Source organism: Gymnoscopelus microlampas (assembly GCF_963454915.1).
Source record: "Gymnoscopelus microlampas genome assembly, chromosome: 17".
Lineage (NCBI taxonomy): Eukaryota > Metazoa > Chordata > Actinopteri > Myctophiformes > Myctophidae > Gymnoscopelus > Gymnoscopelus microlampas.
The window spans coordinates 46328028-46354329 of NC_139954.1; the positions used below are offsets into that span (position 1 = coordinate 46328028).

General features: G+C 41.7%; 1 protein-coding gene across 1 annotated transcript; it reads left to right on the forward strand.

Annotated features, from left to right (window-relative positions):
* The first annotated feature begins 1167 nt into the window (after nt 1-1167).
* Nucleotides 1168-25347, forward strand: lss (lanosterol synthase (2,3-oxidosqualene-lanosterol cyclase)). Its single transcript, XM_084084062.1, has 22 exons — nt 1168-1211; nt 2559-2745; nt 3504-3642; nt 5603-5711; nt 6016-6137; nt 6373-6469; nt 8961-9096; nt 10198-10306; nt 10453-10571; nt 10916-11013; nt 11399-11426; nt 11698-11754; nt 12117-12188; nt 12277-12327; nt 12789-12941; nt 14475-14571; nt 15165-15270; nt 15789-15854; nt 17550-17633; nt 18291-18461; nt 24248-24326; nt 24933-25347. Exons 1-22 carry the CDS (start codon nt 1198-1200, stop codon nt 25068-25070), a joined length of 2232 nt encoding a protein of 743 aa, XP_083940188.1. The 5' UTR covers nt 1168-1197; the 3' UTR covers nt 25071-25347.
* The last annotated feature ends 955 nt before the right edge of the window (nt 25348-26302 follow it).

The window sequence follows — 26302 nt, forward strand, 5'->3', positions numbered from 1 at the left end:
GCAGGCTCCACTTGCGACTTGCTTGAATGGCCCTCCTAAAGGCCTCACCGTGGATTTGTTGGGCTTCTTCCTCATGGAAGACACAGGCTGGGACGCCAACCCATACTGCTCCCGGATGCCGTCTACATTCCGGCTGTCAGTGGTCACCAAACTATTCCTCGTTGTCACATAGTCTATTCCTATGAGCCACTATAAATAGAATAACTAATAAAGAAAAACATCACATGGATGCACCTGGGACGTATCATCAGTGTTGTAGCCTGGGGTCATAGGGTGTTTCGGGTCTCGCAACATACATAGGCTACACCCTCGCCCAGGTGACCCAGCCGGGGTTGATCAAGCCCCGACTTACGTCCCAGCAGCTACCCACGGTCATCCTAACCTATACGTGTGTGTGTGTGTGTGTGTGTGTGTGTGTGTGTGTGTGTGTGTGTGTGTGTGTGTGTGTGTGTGTGTGTGTGTGTGTGTGTGTGTGTGTGTGTGTGTGTGTGTGTGTGTGTGTGTGTGTGTGTGTGTGTGTGTGTGTGAGCAGTATGACAGTGGTTAGGCTAAACATAATATAAGCACAATAATCTTACTTCTTTCCACTAGAAGGTGCTTCAAATAAAGACCTTACTGGACAAAAATATCAGCAGCACGATAAGTCTGTCAGTACATTTATAATATAATATAATATAATTATTATAAGATCAGCAACACAATACACTGACAATATCACACACACACACACACACACACTCCCAGTTTATTGATTTATTTAGCTTTTTGTTTAGTTATTCTCATTCATATTTGTGTTAGTGTCGTTAAGGGTGATTTATACTTAGTTCAGCGGCGGTGTCGCACAAAATAGCAGATATACAAGCTCACGGCGCGTTGTGAGCTTGTAGATCTGCTATTTTTTTCGTCCCGTTTGCTGCCAACGGATACCGTCCGTTCATTGGACGGTAAACTCTTCAGATCCGCCCACTCCTGTAGCCGTTCTGTCTTGTGGTTGGACAGCTGCAGCTGGGCTCATCGTCTCTCCATCGGAAGGCACCGCGGTGAACCTTGGGAAATGCAGTCCCGTGGTGCGTGGAGCCATGCTGCTCCATCCGCTCATAAAACTACAATACCCAGGGAGCAACGCAAAAGGGGGCGGAGCCTCGGACTTGACGAGAGAAACCGAGTTTTAGAATTCATGCATTGAGTGTCTTCACAATGACAGAAGGAACGTGAGTATTAACTTTATGTTATTTATAACTTTTACATGAGATTATTGTCAGTGTTTTCATTAGTATAAAACTATCAGTACATTTATATATTATAATACAGTGTTTTCATTGGTATAAAACTATCAGTACATTTATGTATTATAATACAGTGTTTTCATTGGTATAAAACTATCAGTACATTTATATATTATTATATACAGTGTTTCCAATGTTCAAACATATTAAATCATCAAATTAAACAAACATAAAGGCTGTCAACGACATCACTGCTTTTACAGAGATTTGAATTAACCCTACAGTTTTTAACATGCCAAACTAATGAAGTGCTTTTATTATCTTAACATTTAGCATTACATTACGTTACAGTACATTACATTCATTTAAGCATTACATTACATTCATTTAAGCATTACATTACATTACAGTACATTACATTCATTTAGCATTACATTACATTCATTTAGCATTACATTACATTCATTTAGCATTACATTACATTCATTTAAGCATTACATTACATTACATTACATTACAGTACATTACATTCATTTAAGCATTGCATTACATTACAGTCATTTAGCAGACACTTTTATACAAAGCGACTTACAATAAGCACATGGAATTGTATGAATTTGCAATAGAAAGTAAAAGTATCAATACCCCTTTGTAGAAAAGTCTGTTAATGTACATGTTCGGTATTATTTTAACCCTTCACTGATTTCTATTTTATAAACTGTTTTATTGATAGTTCAACATAGCTACTGTAGTCCAGAAGAGGGCGCTGTTTGACTGTGAAATGGTCCAGAGGCCACATTATAGAGCTGTGTGTGTGTGTGTGTGTGTGTGTGTGTGTGTGTGTGTGTGTGTGTGTGTGTGTGTGTGTGTGTGTGTGTGTGTGTGTGTGTGTATTATATATATATATATATATATATATATATATATATATATATATATATATATATATATATATATATATATATATATATATATATATATATATATATATATATATATATATATATATATATATATATATATCAAAACATTACAAATTATTATTTATTAACACACTAATTAAAAAAGAAGTTTGGTGAACATATATTCTTAAAGGATTTATATATATGAATTACATAAGATTTATACAATGTTTTGGTCTGGTTTCCTTTTTTTTCTAATCTAAACTTGCACTCTGCCACAAAACACCCTTGTGTTTCAGACAAGGATTCACAACTTTTATTTCAATGTTTTCTTAAAAGCATTAAAAAACTAACCATGCGTATTGAGAACATGGGTGTAAGAATGTGTACTATTATCATCATCTTTGTTTAAAAATAAAAACATTTCCAGATATCTTCGTAGAAGGGGAGGTCCATATAAAACGGAGCCAGCCACTGACCTGCAGCGATGGAGGCTGAGCAACGTGGAGGGCAGACAGAACTGGACGTACCTGGACCCCCAGCAGAGCCTGGACCCCCAGCAGAGCCTGGACCCCCAGCAGAGCATGTTGGAGGCCTTCTCTCTGGGACTGGACACTGTAAGATACCATTCTACCATACCACCACCATACCATACTACCATATATCAAGGGGGTCTGATAAGGTGAAGTTTGAGTCTTCTCACACCACAGCTCAAACCTGTGCCATTCCCTGTCGTAGCTCTTACCAGTAGCTGGGGCTCTGGCACACTGTGTGTGTGTGTGTGTGTGTGTGTGTGTGTGTGTGTGTGTGTGTGTGTGTGTGTGTGTGTGTGTGTGTGTGTGTGTGTGTGTGTGTGTGTGTGTGTGTGTGTGGTATCCGAACCACTGACTTTACTATGTTTTGGTAAAGGTTGCTTGAATGTATTTCAAACCAACAGAGTACAAACAGAGTTCCTATGGACCCTGAGGTCCCTCCAACAGCCTCACGGTCTTGGAGTAGCACACACACACTAAGTTTACATTTTAGTCAATCTTTATAGCAGTGGCCACATTTAGAAAAAGAGGAGGTACGTGTGGGTCAGCGGGTCAGCCTTGAAAGGTGAGACCCCACCTAGACAAACAATAGATCACACTTTGAGTCCCTGATTCGATTTGCAACTGTATGAGCCAAAAAGGGGGGGGGGGGGGGTGGAGACACAGGCCTAGACCTTCTGTCTCCCCAATTGGGAATGCTAAGTGTACCCCCCCACCCCCCAGGCTAGGGCCAACAGTCACCTCCCTGAATCAACTCTCCTGTATTTGTACGTATGTTTATGAAATATACTCCACGTGGTTTTATTTATATAATGTTTATGTCTCTACTTATGTCTCTACAGAGTGGGTTCATACCAGACAGTGAGCCGGTAAACACGGCAGCGGAATCGGCTCTTAAAGGAATGAACTTCTACGGTCTGCTGCAAGCTGAGGACGGACACTGGGCCGGAGACTACGGAGGACCTCTGTTTCTGCTGCCAGGTTATATTTATGACATCATTTATACCACGTCACACATCAGAAATTATGCATGTTAAGCTGTCATGTTTGTATTACTATTATATATTATATTATAAGTAGGTAGAAAAAAAGATTCAAATTAGGGTTAGGATGAGACTTTTAGAAGTTAGTTTTAGATGTTTCCCTGTAGTGTGGTTGCCAGGCGATAGTACTTGTCCGACTTTACTTTTCCGGATAAACTTTATGTTGTCCTGCTACTGTCTAAAAATGCTGTAGTGTTGCGCACATCCTTCCCAGTGCTGGTGCCAGGTTCAAGTAAATGTACTGTAGAGAATAAGGGGGACCGCACACAGCCATTTGCTCCATCAGTGCACTTATTTATTAATTAAAACATGCACATGGATCCACGACACAACGTTTCGTCCATCATTTGGCCATCATCAGGTGGTAACAATTAGTCATCAGCTTCCTTTTAAGTCAGTGGAGCTATGTCATGTGACAAGGTAGAACATTACATACACCAGCAGTGAATCACATTACTAGAAACAAGAAAAATACATATTCCAGAGAAATAGGGAGCCATCACATTTCAATATCTATTTTTTGATTGTTTTTTTTTTAAAGTTTTACAATTTTTTGCAATGTTTTTAAAGTGTTTTACAATTTTTAATTTAATATTTTAGATCTTGTAATTAAAACATGTAAGGCTACTGTCTCTCAGTTTTTGTGGCACGCACTCAAATGGACCGTCTTCATCGGCAGCGGTGGCCTAGTGGTTAGAGGGGCGGCCTTGATACCGGAAGGTCCCTAGTTCGATTCCCCAATTCATCACATCAATCATGAATCACCGCTGAATAGCCCTTGAGCAAGGCTTCCATGCAGGGTCCGGCTGGAAACAAGCTTCGTGCTTAGTCCGACACCCTGGGTAAACAACAAACTTTGCTTTGCTTTGCATCAGCATCCATTTTGCTAAGACATACGTTGTATAGTTTAATTGATATTAATTTATCAGTGAATACATTTTTCCCCATTAACTTGTAATGGGAAATGCAAAAACTCCCATTCAAGTATTTTTCTCTCGGAAACCGTAAGGGCTAAGGATACGACACTTAGAGAGGTTCATAGTCCAGTGCCCTAATTTTGAACAACACCAGTCAGCCTCATGGTGGCACTATAACAGCCCACTTTACGTTTCGGCATATAACTCTTGAACCGTAGGTCGTAGAATAAACAAATCTTTTTCCCTGGATTCTTTGGGTCATGACGGAACTCCCCATATAGCCCACGCCCGTTTGCGTATGTATAGATCTTCCGCCATTTAGAGTTTTCTTCAAAACACAGATTTTGTCCTTTACACATGATCTCTGGACCCATGCGATGAACATATGCGAACTGATTTTTGATAGTCCATACCGTTCGTCCGTAATAGGCTTCCAAAGTTAGTGGGAGGGGCCTATTTTACCCAAAATGCCAAAAATCCCGAACGAAACGTCTAGTCAATCCCAAATTTGAATCACTTCACGAGGGTCGTGTACTCAACGAATCGCCAAAAGCATTTCCACTTTGACCCAAAAAAACAGATTTTTGGGGGGATAAATCCTTTCAAAATGAAATACAAGTGATCTCAGAAGTGACATGACAATGTAATTGGCTTGCATAATTTGTGGGAGGGGACAGTTTCTTTAGTGGGAGAGGAAATCAAAAGCCATGTATCACAAACGCAGGATCCGATCAGCACCAAATTCGAATCGGACGTCGCGCGGTAGTCCTACCAGCGTAATCGTCGTGTCCCGGCGGCCGCAACCTGGAACTTGCAATTTCCCAGAATTACAGATATCCGTGTGTGTGTGTGTGTGTGTGTGTGTGTGTGTGTGTGTGTGTGTGTGTGTGTGTGTGTGTGTGTGTGTGTGTGTGTGTGTGTGTGTGTGTGTGTGTGTGTGTGTGTGTGTGTGTGTGTGTGTGTGTGTGTGTGTGTCCACAGGTCTCCTCATCACATGTCATGTGACTCAGATCTCGCTGCCTGAAGCCTGGAGGAAAGAAATGATCAGATATCTGAGATCTGTTCAACTGTCTGACGGAGGATGGGGACTGTAAGTTATATAATATAATATTATATTTATTATCTAGCCAACGCCAACTCAGACTAGCCTGGTAAACCCTCCCTCCAGAAATGTAATTTCCATTTGAGTCTGACCTGATCCGCCTTTCTGCAATATTGGCTGTGGGCTGGAGTTGGGCGGGAGTAATACCGTTGACTGACGACCCTTGGGGCTGAACTCGCAGCCCCAAGGGGGTCCAGCGGTCCAGACCCCGAGAGATTTGAACAGTTTTCTTATAGAAGATGAATCGGTTATCTTCCAGACATATAGAAGATAAATCAATGTTTTCTTCCAGACATATAGAAGATAAGTCGACGGTGTTCGGAACGGCGTTGAGCTACACGTCCCTGAGGATTCTGGGAGTGGATCCAGACGACCCGGATCTGGTTCGAGCCAGAAACAACCTCCACAGCAAAGGTTAGAGGTCACATGCCACGTCTCCAAAAAGAGCAGACCAAGTAAACACAAAAAAAGTATAATTTACTTGAGCACCTGCCCCTCAAAATGTCTGTGCACGCCACTGGATCAGACTCGGCTTGATTGATTCTCTGGAAGTGAAATATCCCTTTAACACGTGAACCAAAGTGAATCTTATCTCATGTTGTCCTCTAGGTGGTGCTATTAACACATCATATCTCATGCTGTCCTGTAGGTGGCGCTGTAGGGATTCCATCCTGGGGTAAATTCTGGTTGGCCATCTTGAATGTTTACAGCTGGGAGGGAATGAACACTCTACTTCCTGAGATGTGGTGAGTTTTTCCAAAGATTGTTAATTTAGGAAGATACACGATCTCCATTGGAGCCACTAGAGGCGAAATAGTACACAAATGGTCTCCTATGTAGGCGTGGTTTGCTTCTCCCCCCGACCATCCCGCCCATCCCACGGTACTTACTGAGATGTGGCAAGGCTATGATAGAAGAAGGTAGAGTCAGCCTAGGGGACGGGCCAAGGAGCGGGGCCTAGGGGCCGGGCAGACACCATTTACGTAGCCTGGTAAACCCTCCCTCCGGAAATCTCATTTCCATTTGATTCCAGGTGTGAGTCTGGCCTGATCGCCCATTCTGCAATATTGGCTCTGGGCTGCAGTTGGGCGGGAGTAATACCGTTGACTGACAGCCCCTTCAGCCAATGATCGCTGTTCCCCTCCAGCCAATCAGCAGACCTCCAGACTAATGTGACGCAACGGGACTTTTGAGACAGCCATGCCCAAAATAGGTTGCCTTATTCGGATATACATGCGTGGCACTGCCCGCCCCTGCTGGTTCTCTAAATTTTTATTTTTAAATAGGCTCTGTCATGATTAATTGACCACATATATAAAACAACTCAATTCTATCCAAACGATATCTTAAAAGTAAATTCCGTGCCTCAAAAAAGAAGTTAGAGAGCGTGTTAAAAACTAAAGTAAAAAGTGTAACTGGCCACAGAAACAATGGCGGATCGTTCCATTTTTGTCGGCTGCACTCGGTCCTATTCGGGCTCACTCGTACTCGCCACCTGATTGGCCAGCTGTCGCTGTCAATCACAGAACGATGAGCGACGACGCTGATAGGCTCGGTTAGCTGGTAATTCCGCTAGAAACCCCCACAATGGGCAATCAGGCCAGACTCACTCCTGGAATCAAATGGAAATGAGATTTCCGGAGGGAGGGTTTACCAGGCTACCATTTACGCGCATGGGAGCCAAAACTGGAACCGGAAGTTAGGTGAAATACATTGGCAGTCGGCTGGACCAGCTTGTGAACAAACACTATTTCTGAATGATTGTGTCCTTTGTCAGATAATTGGTTCAGGAATATAAAAGAAGACATATCACAGGTTTGTTTCCAATCTTTTTTTTTTTTTTTTTTTAGCACACTATAATTGTATTGAGGCATCTAAACAGCGGCATGTATCGTTTCTGGCAGTGTTGCCAGATTTTGTGAGAGAAATAAGCAACCAGGTCTAGGAAAACAAGCCCAAAAGAATCACTAGGCCATTATGAGGACTTTACATCTTTATACTGTTTCCATTGAAAATATCTACAGCTCACGTGTCATAATGAGATGTGAGCTTGTAGATCTGTGAGCTTGTAGATCTGCTATTCTCAAAAAAATCTTGAAATAAAATGTGAAATATTTGAAGATTTTTTTAAACCCTCTAACAACACAAATCTGTTACGGGGCTCCCTGGCACAAAACATTTTCAGATGGGGTTAGGGACAAATACATATTAATTTGGGGGTCCATGACATAAAAATAATTGAGAACCACTGGTTAAAATATTTTTTTTATTGTGAAGCAAGCCCAAATTATCAACTACACTTTAGAAAAATTCCCCAAAAACCGCAACCACCAGTATTTACAAGCAGCTTCACATAAAAATAAGCCCAAAGTCGCTTATAATAAGCGGACATGGCAACACTGGTTTCTGGCTCTATAGTATCGCGTACTTTGTGCTCTTCAGATCGCTCAATAAACTTATACAGTGGACACATAGAAAAGCAACACAGCACACCTGCGCACCAGTTATGTGCACCCCTGTTCATATCCATATGAGTCAAACCACATTACATTACGTCAGACTCCAGTGCTCTATGATGAACTTTTATTCCATTCTGATTGAAATAATTCTGATTAAAGGTTTAAATGAATGTGATCTAATCTGATCCAGTGTTTATATAAATGTGATCTAATCTGATCCAGTGTTTATATGAATGTGATCTAATCTGATCCAGTGTTTATATGGATGTGATCTAATCTGATCCAGTGTTTATATGGATGTGATCTAATCTGATCCAGTGTTTATATGAATGTGATCTAATCTGATCCAATGTTTATATGGATGTGATCTAATCTGATCCAGTGTTTATATGAATGTGATCTAATCTGATCCAATGTTTATATGGATGTGATCTAATCTGATCATGTTTATATGGATGTGATCTAATCTGATCATGTTTATATGGATGTGATGTGATCTAATCTGATCCAGTGTTTATATGGATGTGATCTAATCTGATCCATTGTTTATATCCACCTCCCAGTGCGACAATCTGCCAGCTGGAACTGGACAGAAAAAGTGATGTAGATGACCATTGACCGTACCTTCTTTTATGAATGAGACAGACAGACAGACAGACAGACACTTCAATGTGACCACCGTGTGACATCAATCATTTATGACATTGATTGTGTTTCAGGTTGTTTCCAGCTCATTTATTGGTTAATTGGGTTATTCATTGGTTTTGCTGTGTTTCAGGTTGTTTCCCACATGGTTTCCTGCTCACCCGTCTACATTGTGGTGTCACTGCAGACAGGTTTACCTTCCTATGAGCTACTGCTACGCTACCCGTCTCACTGCCAAGGAGGACCACCTGGTGCTCAGCCTCAGACAGGTACCTGTCTAACTTCTTCTTCTTTCGGCTAATTCCCATCAGGGTCGCCACAGCGGATCATCTGTTTCCATCTGCTTCTGTTCTCTGCGTCTTCCTCTGTCACTCCAGCCTCCTGCATGTCCTCTCTGTCACCTACATGTCCTCTGTCACCTACATGTCCTCTCTGTCACCTACATGTCCTCTGTCACCTACATGTCCTCTCTGTCACCTACATGTCCTCTGTCACCTACATGTCCTCTCTGTCACCTACATGTCCTCTCTGTCACCTACATGTCCTCTCTGTCACCTACATGTCCTCTGTCACCTACATGTCCTCTCTGTCACCTACATGTCCTCTCTGTCACCTACATGTCCTCTGTCACCTACATGTCCTCTGTCACCTACATGTCCTCTGTCACCTACATGTCCTCTCTGTCACCTACATGTCCTCTGTCACCTACATGTCCTCTATCACCTACATGTCCTCTGTCACCTACATGTCCTCTGTCACCTACATGTCCTCTGTCACCTACATGTCCTCTATGTCACCTGCATGTCCTCTGTCACCTACATGTCCTCTGTCACCTACATGTCCTCTGTCACCTACATGTCCTCTCTGTCACCTACATGTCCTCTGTCACCTACATGTCCTCTGTCACCTACATGTCCTCTCTGTCACCTACATGTCCTCTGTCACCTACATGTCCTCTCTGTCACCTACATGTCCTTTCTGTCACCTACATGTCCTCTCTGTCACCTACATGTCCTCTGTCACCTACATGTCCTCTCTGTCACCTGCATGTCCTCTCTGTCACCTACATGTCCTCTGTCACCTACATGTCCTCCTTTGATCATTGTCATACCTTAACAATGAGGTTGTTTTATCATTTCAGGAGCTGTGTGTGTGTGTGTGTGTGTGTGTGTGTGTGTGTGTGTGTGTGTGTGTGTGTGTGTGTGTGTGTGTGTGTGTGTGTGTGTGTGTGTGTGTGCGTATATATATATATATATATATATATATATATATATATATATATATATATATATATATATATATATATATATATATATATATATATATATATATATATATATAAACAATGAGGCTGTTTTATCATCATACAGGAGCTGTATGTTCAGGACTATGGATCCATAAACTGGCCTGATCAGAGGAACAATGTAGCACTGTGTGACCTGTACACCCCCCATAGCACCCTGCTGACTGTAGCTTATGGTATGACACCCTAATTTCCCCTTAATGACACCTTAATAGCGTGTGCGTGTTTGTTTATGTGTGTGTGTGTGTGTACGTTTATGAGTCGTACCACAGCATGGTGTGTTGTATTAATAATAATAATAATAATAATGTTTGTATTGTAGCGGTGATGAACATATATGAGTCGTACCACAGCACGGGGCTCAGACACAGAGCGGTTCAGGAGCTCTACGACCACATCCAAGCTGACGACCGCTTCACCAAGTGTATCAGCATCGGACCGGTACTGATTATTATTATCATCATTATCATTATCGTCATCATTATCATTATCATTATCGTCATCATTATTATTATCATTATCATTATCGTCATCATTATTATCATTATCATCATCATTATCGTCATCATTATTATCATTATCATCGGGTCTTCCTCAGTCACTCCAGCCTGTATATCGTCTCTCACCACATCCATAAACCTCCTCTTAGGAGAAGAGGAAGGCCCACCGATGGGACTGACTGTTAACAACTCATTCACAGCCAGAGTAAATACATAAATAAATCGCCCACTGCCAGAAAAAAACATTTCAATGTTCATGACGAGCCAATGAGTGTCTCTCCTCAGATCTCCAAGACCATCAACATGCTGGTGCGTTGGTACGTGGAAGGACCGTCCTCCCCCATCTTTCAGGAACATGTGTCCAGAATCCCAGACTACCTGTGGTCAGTACAAATACATCAATAATTACACCAGCAAATCACCAATAAATACATCAATAATACATCAAACCACCAGACTACCTCAAGTCTGTACCATACAACAATGATAAATACTTAAAGCTAATGGGCTAATTAGACTATGAAGAAGTGAACACCAAATCAAAATCAAATAGACGGGTTGAAATCACTAATTAAAGACAAATCACATTAAGCTAACCGCTAGCTGTATTTGTTCTACTAGTTTTATTTGTTCTAACTGCTAGTTATATTTGTTCTAACTGCTAGTTATATGTGTTCTAACTGCTAGTTATATTTGTTCTAACTGCTAGTTATATTTGTTATAACTGCTAGTTATATTTGTTATAACTGCTAGTTATATTTGTTCCAGGTTGGGGTTGGATGGCATGAAAATGCAGGTGAGTTGGATTTTCTTTTGAACATAATGTTTGTATGTTTCTGTACAGCAGAGAAGCACTGTTCATAATAGATGTCTAAGGTGGAGCTCCACCTAGCGTCAGCTCCGGGTAATTACCACATCTTAGTGAGTTGTGCTACTCATACACTGATATGGTTCTACTGGGAATCTAACCCAACCGGACAGACAGACAGACAGACAGACAGACAGACAGACAGACAGACAGACAGACAGACAGACAGATAATAATTTGATCTTTCAATTCTTCTCAGGGAACCAATGGCTCTCAGCTCTGGGACACTTGTTTTGCTGTCCAGGCTTTCCTTGAGGTGATGAAAACTTATTATACTTTTACACTGATAACTAACCTATACAACTATACTGTTATACTGCAAACTATACAATGTCATTTTATTTAGCCATTTTATCAGACGTTCTTATCCAGAGTGACTTACAATAAACAAGGTAAACACATACATAGAATACAGAGAGACAGTGTAGTGTCTCAGTAAACTATAGGATCATAGAATACAGAGAGACAGTGTAGTGTCTCAGTAAACTATAATGCTAGGTTCATTGTTTACCTGGTGTCGTTCTGAGCCGTTCTGTTGTCACAAATGGACCTAGCATCTGTCTAAACAACACGCTTAATGTTGAGTTATTTATTCATTGGTTTTGTTGGGTCCTTCAGGCAGGAGCTCAGGACGACCCCAGACTAGCAGAGTGTCTCCATAAAGCCCACCACTTCCTCAACATCACCCAGGTAGTAATATTAATATGAATGATAACATAATTATTGTTATAAGTATTTTATGTTTCATAATTTTTAGTGATTGTTGATCTGTGTTCAGATTCCAGACAATCCTCCAGAATATCAGAAGTACTACAGACAAATGAACAAGGTACACACACACACACACACACACACACACACACACACACACACACACACACACACACACACACACACACACCTCCTCCTCCTCCATCAGGAAAATGGGGATTTCAACACAAAAAATAAAGCCACGAACCCGTGGAACAGCGCCCTCTAGTGGCAGTGACGTCAGACTTCGGTGCTCTATAAGGCTCGTTTTTACCAAAACAAGAATAAATCCGAGCTAGATGTATTTTTCTAAATCTCATAACATTGGAGTCAACAGAGTTTTTATTGTTGGGATAAGGTCATATCTGCTTCTATCATTCTCTCACAGTCAAGGGATCATTCTTAGGTTGACGAAGAGCGCCCTCTAGCGTAATCACTAAAAACATTTTTACTTTTTAAATGACGTAGATCTGCATCAATGGCAGGGAATGTGTGAATTGTTTATTTAACTTGTATCATAATGTTGTTGTTGTATTTTAGGGCGGGTTTCCGTTCAGTACGAAGGACTGTGGTTGGATCGTTGCTGACTGCACCGCTGAGGGCCTCAAATCAGTCATGCTGCTGCAGGAACTATGCCCCGCCTCCGCAGAGGAAACCATCCAATCACAGCGTCTGTATGACGCCGTCAATGTGGTGAGTGACAACCCCCTCATCCAATCACTGCGTTGCAGTCCTGCCAACTTGCACGCATTTTGCGCACAAACTACGCATTTCTAGGTCTCGGTACGCAGGTACGAATTGCCCAATGACAACTATGCAATACGACGGATGGGCGTGGTATAACAATTAAACCAAAGATATGCTACCTTCGGCACTCGCGGCCGCAGGAGTTTAGCTGAGTGCTTGTGGAAGAGCGACTGCCTACGTACCCCTATGAAGCCCGGGTTTATACTTCATCACACGACGGTTTTGCGACGGTGTCTCCTAGGATACCTGGGGTCTATTTCACGAAAGCGGAATGAAATTATCCTGGTTTGAAAGGCAAATCCAGGTTTGACAAGCCTGCGCTGTTCAGCCTGGTTTATTCAGTTCCACGAACGCCAAGCTGGGCTGAGAAGGAGCGGTTTGTCGAGCCAGGATCGTTAAACCAGGCTGAATTTGAGTTCACGTATTCCTATAAAAGACCATGAAAGTCGATAGCAGAATCCTTGAACTTGACCAATCATGGAGCCCAAAACCAGAGCGGCGTTCTTCTCTGTGGCTGAACAGCAGCACTGCAGCAGCTCATGGAATCATACAAGTAAAATGTATAATAAGCAAGAAAGGAAACACGGCCGCAATAAATATAGATCCAGGGAGAAAGCGTGGTAAAGTATTGCTGACAAATTAAATGCACAAGTTGTAAAAAAAAATATGCAATTAATTTATATACAAGTCCATAAATATATAATTCAGTTAGGCTTAAACATGAGGAGTTTAAGTGAATATTGGAATTATAATTATAAACACTAGGTTTAGACGACTTACCCTCTGTGGTCATATGTCTAGAATCATTTCTAATTTCTAAAATCAAAGATCTACAAGTGAGAAGCTTGCCTTTTGGCGGCCGGGGGCCCCCGTGGACCCCTGGCCGCCATAAGACAAAAAAAAATCAGGCTTGTAGATCTTCGATTTTCGCATAAGAATTGAATAAGTGTGGAAAAACTCATTGGTTTACGATTGGAGTCATTGGACTAACAGCTATTTCATAAAACTTGAAGAACAAGGCACTGGATTAATAAAGCTGGGCTGTTAGCCTGGTCCGGACCAGGCTAACTTCACAGCTAAATTGCCATGGTAACTAAGGCAGGATTGCTTAAATTTTCTTTCGTGAAACTGGATCATGGATAAACATATCCAGGTTTACTGGCTATTTAATTAATCTGCCGAGCTAACTCAGCTTTCGTGAAACCGGTTCCTGGATAATTTAAGCCAGGATAGCCGATTAAACCCGGTTTATCCCTAATCCAGGTTCCGTGAAACGGGCCCCTGGTATCCTAGGAGACAGATGCTAGGTTGATTGTTTACCTGGTATCCGTATCCCATAGTTTCAAATGGTGTGTGTGTGTGTGTGTGTGTGTGTGTGTGTGTGTGTGTGTGTGTGTGTGTGTGTGTGTGTGTGTGTGTGTGTGTGTGTGTGTGTGTGTGTGTGTGTGTGTGTGTGTGTGTGTGTGTGTGTGTGTGTAGCTGCTCAGCATGAGGAACTCAGACGGAGGTTTTGCTACGTATGAAACCAAGAGAGGAGGGAGGCTGCTGGAACAGCTCAACCCTTCTGAGGTGTTCGGTATGTCACACACACACACACACACACACACACACACACACACACACACACACACACACACACACACACACACACACACACACACCGTCACACACATTCTCAGAGGTTTGCATTACTATACTTGTGAGGACATGAACATTCTGAGAGGGATTTTATGAGTGCCATTTTTTCAACCGTAAGCGTAAAGCCAAAAGATAGCAGATATACAAGCTCACAACGTGTTGTTAGCTTGTAGATCTGTGTAAATCAGGCTTAACTCTCTGTCTCTGTTTCAATTATTTTGTATTAAACTCTATCTCTAATCCGTCTGATATGTTAATAACATTAACTAATGATATGTTAATGACATGTTAATTAACATTAACTAATGATATGTTAATCATTATCAGTCTAATCATTATCAGTTAATCATATCAGTATAATATGTTAATTAACAGGGGACATCATGATAGACTATATATATGTAGAGTGTATCTAATATGTTAATAATATGTTAATAATATGTTAATTAACAGGGGACATCATGATAGACTATGCGTATGTAGAGTGTATCGAATATGTTAATAATATGTTAATAATGTGTTAATTAACAGGGGACATCATGATAGACTATACATATGTAGAGTGTACGTCTGCAGTCATGCAGGCACTGAGACATTTCCAAAAAACCTTCCCGGAGCACCGTGCTGAGGAGATCAGGTACACACACACACACACACACACACACACACACACACACACACACACACACACACACACACACACACACGCGCGCGCGACCAATCCCTAAATGCCTACTATACTAACTGTGACCCCAACCTGAATCTTTTATTGATTGTAGCTGTGTGTGTGTGTGTGTGTGTGTGTGTGTGTGTGTGGATGTGGTGGGTGCATTGTGTGCATTCTGGTGTGTGTATATACGTACATATCTTTCTTACTGTACATATCTTTCTTTTATACTACTCGTATATATGATGTTTTTGCATATTACTGTATATTATTGTTCTTTAAATGTATCGATGAATTGAATACACAGGACCTTAATGGGAACCAGCTCTGAGCGCTCATCTGGGTTTTTATCCTTTTAGCATTATGTTGTATAAATATGTGCCTTTTTAAAACTGTTAATAAAGTATTGTGTGTGTGTGTGTGTGTGTGTGTGTGTGTGTGTGTGTGTGTGTGTGTGTGTGTGTGTGTGTGTGTGTGTGTGTGCTCAGTGAAACCCTGTCAGAAGGACTAGAGTACTGCAGGAGGGTCCAGAGGCCAGATGGATCGTGGGAAGGGTGAGTTTTTATTAATAATAAACTTTATTATTATATACATTATGTGTAAATATGAAAACGTGGTTTATTCCTCTGTTATTTCACAATGATGCTATTATTAATCTTACTCAAATAAACGGTTCGAATCGACCCCCAAATCAGAAATATGTATGGCTATATAATATTGTTTCATAACTATGATTCAAATGAAATCCACCATTATTAATTTGTTGGGTAAAGTATTGTAATTCAAAGCATAAATGATTCCTCGCTGAGCCGTTGAATTTTCATAAATATCATCGTATGATATGATTTCTGCAGATTTCAACGTTCTGTTTTTTTGTTTCATAAATGAATAACTAACTTTATCACACAACAGTTTCACACAAAAGTATTGGAAATAGCAGATCTACAAGTTCACAACGCAAAGTAGTGGAAATAGCAGATCTACAAGTTCACAATGCAAAGTAGTGGAAATAGCAGATCTTCAAGTTCACAACGTATTCGTTTAGAACCTAAACGTTTAGTTTGTTAAGATATGCATGTTAATTTTCATGCTAAACAAAAACCTGAAATAATAAATATCCTACACGTTGTCTGTTCCCTGTAGGCCTACGTTGTTCAATGACACCAATCACATCGTCATGATTGGAATAAGTTTGGGTTTTAATTTAAAGGGTGTACACCATGAATTTTAACTTTTTCTTCATTTTTGTGTTTTTGGTCTCCCCCACCTCTCTTCTGTTCAAAAAAATACCCGACTTCGAGCATGCAGGCTTTCATAGGCTATCTGTGTTTTTTATGTAAATTGGTCTGAAAACAGTCCGTCAGATTTGTTCCCCCTGCCTACGTCACGTCAGGGAACAATTCCTCCCGTTTTTTCAGTTCCAACCAAAATATATATATATATATATATATATATATATATATATTTTTTTTTTCCCATTCTTTTTTTTTACTTTTTCCACACAGAACCAGGAGATAACATGCATACAAACTGGCTCAATAGCGCCCCGTGCCAAACAGGACAATGTGGTATTGCAGGTGAAAGTGCTTTATAAGCCAGAGAGAAGTTAGTTGGAATGAGTATATCTGAGGCTTTATTTAGGCTCAAACCTTTTGAAAAACGTTTGAGGGACATAAACAATATGATATTAAATATTATTATTATTTTTTGAATTCATGGTGTAGACCCTTTAACCTCAGCAGCGCCAGTCAGTAAATATATCTATATGTCTTAACACAAGCTAGGCTCAGAAGTTAGGTTTAGCCTAGCTAGGTGGCTACTGGCTAGGCTCTGAAGGTAGGTTTAGCCTAGCTAAGTGGCTAGGCTCTGAAGGTAGGTTTAGCCTAGCTAAGTGGCTAGGCTCTGAAGGTTGGTTTAGCCTAGCTAATTGGCTAGGCTCTGAAGGCAGGTTTAGCCTAGCTAAGTGGCTAGGCTGTGAAGGCAGGTTTAGCCTAGCTAAGTGGCTAGGCTCTGAAGGTAGGTTTAGCCTAGCTATGTGGCTAGGCTGTGAAGGGAGGTTTACCCTAGCTAAGTGGCTAGGCTAAATTAGGTGTGATGTCATAGTTGTTTGAGCACGGGTATAGAGCCTATTTCAACCAATCAGATTGCTTCGTCGGAACTACTATATACTATACTACTATACACAAAAGCTTTGTGTATATTTATATATTTATATGTACTATTTATATGTATTTATATGTACTTGTCAGGTCGTGGGGCGTGTGTTTCACGTATGGAGCCTGGTTTGGACTGGAGGCCTTCGCATGCATGGGCCTCATGTATGACCACAGAGGGTAGGTCATCTAAACCTACCTTATATAACTATATATATATAAGATATGGAAGTTATTATAATAGCATCATGCATGGGCCTCATGTATGACCACAGAGGGTAAGTCATCTAAACCTACCTTATATAACTATATAAGATATTTAAGTTATTATAATAGCATCATGAGTCTGGTTCCGGTTCCTAACGCGGTTCCATATTTTGGTTCCAAAATGGTAAAAAAAAAAGGTCAAATGTTTATTTAATAGGGATGCACCGAGTGGAAAATTCTTGGCCGAAACCGAATGGACGAAAATTATACGTTAAAAAAATATATATATAAAAATGTTTTAATATTTTTTTTGTACCATTGCTGTCATGGCTATGCCTCTGTTGTAGAGCTACATGATTATGGAAAAACTTATCATAACTACAATGGGTCCATATTGAGATCAGTTATTTAAAACATTATTTATATATTGTATAGAATGATTTATTTACTATTGCAGTGTAGTAATAAAATACAATATGTCTCAAAACATTAGCATGTCACACATCACTCACACCTGTCACACATCACTCACACACCTGTCACACATCACTCACACCTGTCACCTGTCACTGAGCTCACACATATACCTGCATTAAGACCCCAGGGTCCTGTTTGCCCCGCCCCCTTCAGGGAGGCATGTCCGGAGGTGAGGAAAGCGTGTGACTTCCTGCTGGCCAATCAGATGTCAGACGGAGGCTGGGGGGAGGAGTTTGAGTCATGTGAGCAGAGACGTTACGTCCAGAGCCCCGCCTCCCAAATACACAACACCTGCTGGGCACTGCTGGGACTGCTGGCTGTCAGGTAATACACACACATGGACATGCACACACACACTGGCTGTCAAGTAATACACACATATGAACATGCACACGCACACTGGCTATGAGGTAATACACAAACATGGACATGCACACGCACACTGACTGTCAGGTATCAGCTATACCTTTGGCCCGTGAACGTAAAATTTAAATAATAAAAAAAGAAGCCTTAAATAGGGCAGGCACTAGGACCACGCAGCCACTGACACTCTAGAAGCTGCCCATTGAAAGAGCGGGAAGAACGGGGACGGCCGGGGAGGGCTGCGTGACGGACCAATCACAGACAAAATATTTTTTGCCAGGGATTTGTGTTAAAATGTTTATATAACTTATTTTTTTTATATATATATATTTTTTAAATAAGCTCAAACAAGCTCACAACGCGTTGTGAGCTTGTAGATTGTAGAGCCAATGTAGAAGGGCCTGCTTCTTTTGGGCTTGTTTTCACAGACCTGGTTGCTTGTTTCTCTCGCAAAACCTGGCAACACGGTGGCTGTTTCATTCAAACTCAAATCTCAGTCAGACGGTCACAATGCAGAGACATGAGTCGAGACATAATGCCACCGAAACGACGTAAGGGGGGGTGCTGACAAGCAGTGGGAGTGGGAGTTTACAAAAAAAGAAAGTTGAAGATGCCACATGTTTTAAAATACAAGGGAACCAGGAGACCTGGTACTGCCAGAACCCTAGTGGTTTAAATCTGAATGGCCGGACTTCGCATGACGTGTCATGCGAAGTCACGTCATGCGAGGTCCCTTCTATGCCCATGTATGGACGAAAGGGGGACAAAAGATGGACCGACATTTATGCCCATGTATGGACGAAATAGGGACAAAGCCTCATGTAGGCCGACCCTCTGGGTCTGGCAATAATACATGCTGGACGGGTGTGGGATTGACAACTGGTCCTCTCACTGTGTTTTGGTTTGTTTTGGTAGACCGGGACGTTTAGGGTTCTGTTACTTTGTCTGGCCTTGAAATACATAACTTTGGGGGAAAAAAAGAAAAAGGAAAAAAAAACGATATCCAAGATCCAACATATATTTTCAAATGTTTTTTGTTTAGTTTGTTGGGGTCCAGCTCTGTGATGTTTTGGGGGTACCAATCCACCGTCCGTACATCTGGTTGGCCGAGCACCAACCAGATGGTTTTATACTAAATCATAATTACATTCTCCTATAGGCTGGGGGTGAAACCTGTCAGCTGGGAATGTTGAACGGGAGGAGTAGGACTGAGGCGCTACTTCCTCCCGGTGGGGGCTCCTCACTGGCAGGTGAGACAGTAGGGTACAACACTATGCCCTGTCCTCCCGGTGGGGGCTCCTCACTGGCAGGTGAGACAGTAGGGTACAACACTATGCCCTGTCCTCCTGGTGTGGGCTCCTCACTGTCAGGTGAGCCAATTGGCATGACAACTAAATTGGGAGAAAAAAAGGGTGAAAGAAGGGCTATTCTAAACGTAAAAAAAGGTCAGCACATTATTCTTTATTGCAATAGAAGCATCATCTTAATAAATACATGTTTGGCCATCCTTCTTCCTGGTCCGGGTCAATGGCTTGGATGACATGTGCAGTAGCGTCATCGAGTCCAAAAGCCTGTTGCGGTGGAGCAACGAACGCCGTTTCACCTGTTGAGTAAACACGCCTGTTGAGAAAACACGCCATCCTGTTGAGTAAACCTGAGAAGCTGTGGTAGAACACTTCCTGGTTGTTCACTTCCTGCTAGTGGAAGTTCTTCCTGGTTTACCTCCTCCTAGAGGCAGACTTCCTGGTTGTGTACCTCCTCCTAGAGGCAGACTTCCTGGTTGTGTACCTCCTCCTAGAGGCAGACTTCCTGGTTGTGTACCTCCTCCTAGAGGCAGACTTCGTGGTTGTGTACCTTCTCTTAGAGGCAGACTTCGTGGTTGTGTACCTTCTCTTAGAGGCAGACTTCCTGGTTGTGTACCTCCTCTTAGAGGCAGACTTCCTGGTTGTCTCTAACGCCTCCTCACCCTGCTCCTCCTGCGGACGGCCCTTCTCTTGACCCTCCTCGGAGCAGACCTCCTCCTGGTCCTCCTGGCTGCAGTGCTCCTGACGGTCCTCCTCTTCCTCCTGACGGTCCTCCTCTTCGGGGCAGCCCTGCGCCTCCTCCTGACTCCCGCTGCCTTCCTCGCGGGCCTTCTCCTCTTGGTTACGGCCCTGCGCCTCCTCCTGCGTCCGACTCGGCGCTTCTTTCCTCCGACTCTCCTCCTCCTCCTCGCGGGCCTCTTCCTCCTCTTGGCAAGGGCCTTCCTGTCCACCTTGAAGGACCCCGAGGCCCCCTTGCCTCTGGTCTGCAGCAGCCAGCCTTTAGCCACCAGGCTCTTGACGGCGATGCGGACCCGGGCCTTGTTCCTGTTGACGTCGTAGCCTCCGGCGGCCAGGGCTTTCTTCAGGGAGGCCAAGGACATCCCCTTCCTCTCCCGGGAGTCGCTCAGGGCCGAGACGATCAGCTCACTGACCGTGGGGCCCGTCCTCCGTCTTCTCTTAGCCAGGACCTTGGCGGGAGAGGCAGCTGCAGGAACTGGAACTGCTTCTGCCATTATTATTTATTATTCAACTCTCTTATTGGTTGGTTGGTTAAGCCTTTTCTATCTCCCTTTTCCTCTTAAAGTTCTTCTACAATTTCTCACAACGATGAACGAACAGTCTGCGGAGAGACGGCGTGAGTCGAGGCCTTTATATTCTGTAGGAGGCGACTCATGTCGTCATATGTTGGGTACCATATATGTACATAAATTATACTAGATTTTCAGGTCGCTACGCGGCCTTCAAACCTAGTCATATGTTGCGCTGATAAAGAGCAATGGTCACTGTAGAATGGCCATTTTAAGTGTTAAACACTGCTATTACACTGCTGTCGAGCAGTGATGCACTTGCAGCACCCAGGTCCACTGTCATACCTGATAGTGAGGTAGGGGTCTACAACCACTTCCTGGTAAAACCAGAAGTGAACAGATCCACACCCCTCAGAGAGGGTGTGGCTGAAGTTTCAAGGCAATCCGACAAAGCGGAAGTAAGGCTGACACCTCCCTGTCCCCCGAAGGTGAAGCTGGCCCAGAACATTAGCAACACAATAAGCCCCTCCCCCTGCCAGGAAAACCAAGCATAGAAATACCCATCCCCTTGCCAACACCTCCCAACCCATTGGAATTATCCATTATTAACCAATGTACAAAATAAGAGTTGGGTGATTATAGAACAAAAATATCAATGCTTTACAGCAGAGAATATCCCAAGAAAATAGTGAAAACACAAAATTAAACTTTTACAATCCACCAAAACTGAATGTTATTCCCTTGTAAAGATGTTTAAATAATCACACGTATAGAAGAACCCATCTCTTTTGGACTGGCAATAACAGAATAGTGATACCAAATCCACTCCAATCTCTCTGTGAGAAAACAGCACAGTGCAGCATCAAATGCAGTGTCCTACTACTACCACCGTGTGGCCAAAACGGAAACTGCAACAAGCGACGGGTAATTGCGTAACAAGGCTACCTGTAAGCACAATACTCAAATAACCAAAATACTCAAAAATGTTATCAAACCAATTGCTTTTACCCAAATTAAAACACTTGACCAAAACAATGAATTATACCTGTTTAACAGTCATAATAATAGCGAAATTGCAACACAGATAAAATCCCCTCAGTTGTTTTCAAAACCCTGGTTCCCCATCTCTCTCCCTGACTATTAATTCAACCCATCTTAACCCTTAATTAATTATAGCCACAAACTTAAAGTTTAAACCATGAACTTAAACCATAACCCCGAACTTGACAATAACGTTAACCATAAACACACACTGTGGGCCCACACACTCACTCACTCACGCACACTCACACAAACGTTGCAGGCCTGTGCGTCGCTCCGGCTATCCGGCGATTCCGGTCCTCAGTGGCTCCAAACAGATACAGTTCAACTCACAGTTCTTTGTAGACTCTGTAGAAACAGTTTGTGGATACAGTAACAGTACTGGAAAACGTTTGAAACGGCAGCGGAGCTGCACTCCCGGTCGGGAACAGTCTTCCACGCCGACGTTGTTCTCCAGTTGACCGAACGCTCCGCTCGCAAACACTGACACACTCGTACCCAGTGTTTACGCACGTTACCGTGACGTCTTTTAAACCAACACTTGCGCGCAAGTTGTTTTTAACTTGAGCAACAACTGTACTAAAGCGTCTTCACATTTCAGTCTTTTTATTTCTCCTTTTCTTTTTCTCCAAACAGTCTCTCTTCGTTCCCGTCCTTCCTCTCTCTCTCTCTCTCTCTCTCTCTCTCTCTCTCTCTCTCTCTTCCTCTCGCTCCCCTCGTCTTCCTCTTCCCCACGGCCAATGACCGCAGGTGATACTACCTGGAACCCCTTCACATCCAATCCACAGCACCCACTCATACCCACATTCACACAACATAAAACCACACTCCGTAGTCTTTTATCAGTTATTAAGGTATTTGGTTTTCATATTGAATGTAAAACGTGAACTTGATTGATTGATGTACTTTATTTAGTAAGACATGAGAACAACAGTACATGGAAGTACAAATTCACAATACAAGGTCTACTAAACTGGAAGACTCATAAAAGCACAGAGCTTGTTTCAAATGAGTTCCCCAACTAAGCGTTATCTATTCTTATTAAGGCATGATAAGGAGTCAAGCAGGTTAACCACTTATTTTTGGAGCTAAATTACTTTCAGTTTCCTGGACTAATTTATTTTAACCCTTAAAGAAGCTAGTGACGTATCTACTGTACCTGGGCTACACTCTCCCCCTTCTAAAGGATTTGATGTCCTCATCAAATTAAAGTTTTTTTAACCCCTAAGTTTCTCACCTAGGCTACAATTGCTACTGCACATGTGCGCGCAGCTTCGCGTCCAAGGGAAGCTGCTGTTCTTCTGTACATTCCGTGCATTACTGCTTCCCACGGGGAAAAGGGAAGCCTCAGCCGAGTTGACAGAGAGAAAAACTGGGAGCCAGTCTGCATTACCTTGCAGAGCGCAGATCTCCGCCAATCTCCGCCAGGCCGGGTTGTCTACCCAGAGCCCAGAAACTTTGGAAGGCAGTCGTAGCCACTTGGAATGGGAAAAAATCCTAACTTTTCAAAGCATGTTATCTAATCGTCTTAAAGAAGAATCCGAAAATGTCAATGACAGTTGATAAAACCCAAAGTTTATATTATTAATATATTAAACGTTTTATTATTCTGGATTCTCTTTTGTTATTTATAATTCTTATTCAAATAAAAGTTATTTATCGAGAAAGAGTGTTTTTCCTACAAATCAAGAGTCGATAGCCTTTATTAATTATTAAATTATTAATGATTAAAATCAGATAAAAATCAAATATCGAATCGTCCCTATAATTATTATATTATATTATATTATATTAATTTATATTATATTATTATATTAGGCGTATAGTGTCACCTCTACTAGCACGGACCCATCATGTGACCAGCATAGCTGATGAGGGTGACGGAGTGGGAGGAGTTTCTTGCACACAGTCAAATCCACTGAGCATGATATTGTGTTGTGATTATATGTTGTGTTATGTTTATTATTGTTTATTGTTTATTAAATGGATCCCCATTAGCTGACACCTCGGTGACTAACCCTAACCTTAACCCTGGGGTCCATAGAAGATACACTACATTCAGTAAAAACATGATAAAATACATAACATTACATTATAAAAAATAAATACAACATTAGATTGACAGATGTGTTGTGTTGTGTTGTGTGTCTAATAGACATCCAGACACACCTGCCATTGAGAGGGCGGTACAACTGCTGATTGACAAGCAGTTACCCAATGGGGATTGGCCACAGGTGAGTGCCTTCCTCCTAATGTTACACGCTAAAAAAGAGAAAAGTTACGTTTTTGTTTATATTGTAATGTATTGTACTGAAATATACTGTATATTCTATATAATTAAACTGTACTGTACCACTGTATTCTAGTTATTCCAGCAGCATAAAGCATGTACCACTGTATTGTATCTTTCACGTCACATTGTGATGCATTGTGTTTACATTGCTGTCGGGCAGACAGTCCATATTTTTTATTTTTTATTTTTTTTAATGTTTTGTAAATTACTCCCCTACTGTTACTTAAAAGGGATACTAGGTAACTTCGCAGATCTGTGTTTGTACACACACACTCCCCCCCCCCCTTTTCAGTCACTGCATCAAATGTCAATATAAACTGTAGAATGTCAACAAAAACACTGGAACAAAACCAAAATACAGCCACAGGGATGTGTCTTTCTGCAGGAAAACACACCTGCATAATAATACAGTGGCTGATAGCTGGAAAAAAATAAAACTGATAAATATATAAATATATTTTTAATTTAGCCTCAAAGTTACCTAGTCTCCCTTTAACACTACAGCGTCACGAAAAGTTACAAAAATAAAAAGATACATTGTTTTCAGGAGAACATCGCAGGGGTTTTCAACAAGAGCTGTGCCATCAGCTACACGTCGTATCGGAACGTCTTCCCCGTCTGGGCCCTGGGCCGCTTCCACAAGCTCTACCCAGACCGGGCCCTGGCCTCACCTTTCACCTCCTAAAGGGTCAAGGGGTCATCGTTGGAGTATTGAGATCTCTGACCGAACCCGACGTGTTGGGTAGGGTTGGGTTGAGTTGGGTCGGTTGGATTGGGGTTGGGTCGGTCCTCATTTCTCACATAATATCACAGTGTCATATCTTGTTCTGGCTTTACGTTTTTATATAGTCTACAAAGTAATTATAAGTAGAATAGTCTACAAAGTAATTATACGTAGAATAGTCTACAAAGTAATTATACGTAGAATAGTCTACAGAGTAAGTATACGTAGACGTGGACCAGCTTATGAACGTTCTGAATGATTTCTGCCTTTTGTCAAATAATCGGTTTAGGAATATAAAATAATATATATATATATATATATATATATATATATATATATATATATATATATATATATATATATATATATATATATATATATATATATATATATATATATATAATAAAATAAAAGAGGACATTTCACACATCATTGTTTTCTGCTGTCTTGTTTTTCTATGTGAACACTATCATTTCACTGAGGTTTCTAATGATAGTGTTCCCTATAGAGCACCGAAGTCTGGCGTAATTTACACATCCTACCCGGGTCGCGGTTTTCCACCCCTGTTCTGAATCCCCATAGACGTCTTTAATATCGCGTCAAATAAGAAATAAACAATTGATCCCGGCGGTTTGGCTCTTATGGATATGAAGCATCAACTGATGGTGAGAAAACGATAATGTTACTTCCGCCGAATTAGTTACATTTTCGCCAGAAACAGACTGTATCAAATATAAGGGACTGACTATCATAAACGATACAGAACCTCCTCCCTGACACTATCGCAGAGACAGTTTGTTTATTTTTGGACCACAATTCTTATATGAGACGATTCTAAGATGACCCAATGTTATTCTCCATAGAGACATTACTTTACGAACCAGGGGATGAACGAGTGACGTCAGGACATCTGTACTCTATGGTGAGCCTCACTTGCCAGTGTTGCCATGACTTTGGGCTTGTTTTTCTGTAAAGTTGCTTGTAAAGCAGATGTACCGCATTGTGAGCTTGTAGATCGGCTATTTTTTAGGTTAAGACTTTGACAACGGACCCCAACGGAACCATGTCCGCAAGGACTTTTTTGGTCGGACCTTTTAGACAAAAGTATTATAAATGTAACTGTGTTGTTTTACATTCTTTTGCCTAATACAAATTTCAATCAATCAATCAAAACAGGGGCCAGTTTGGAATTG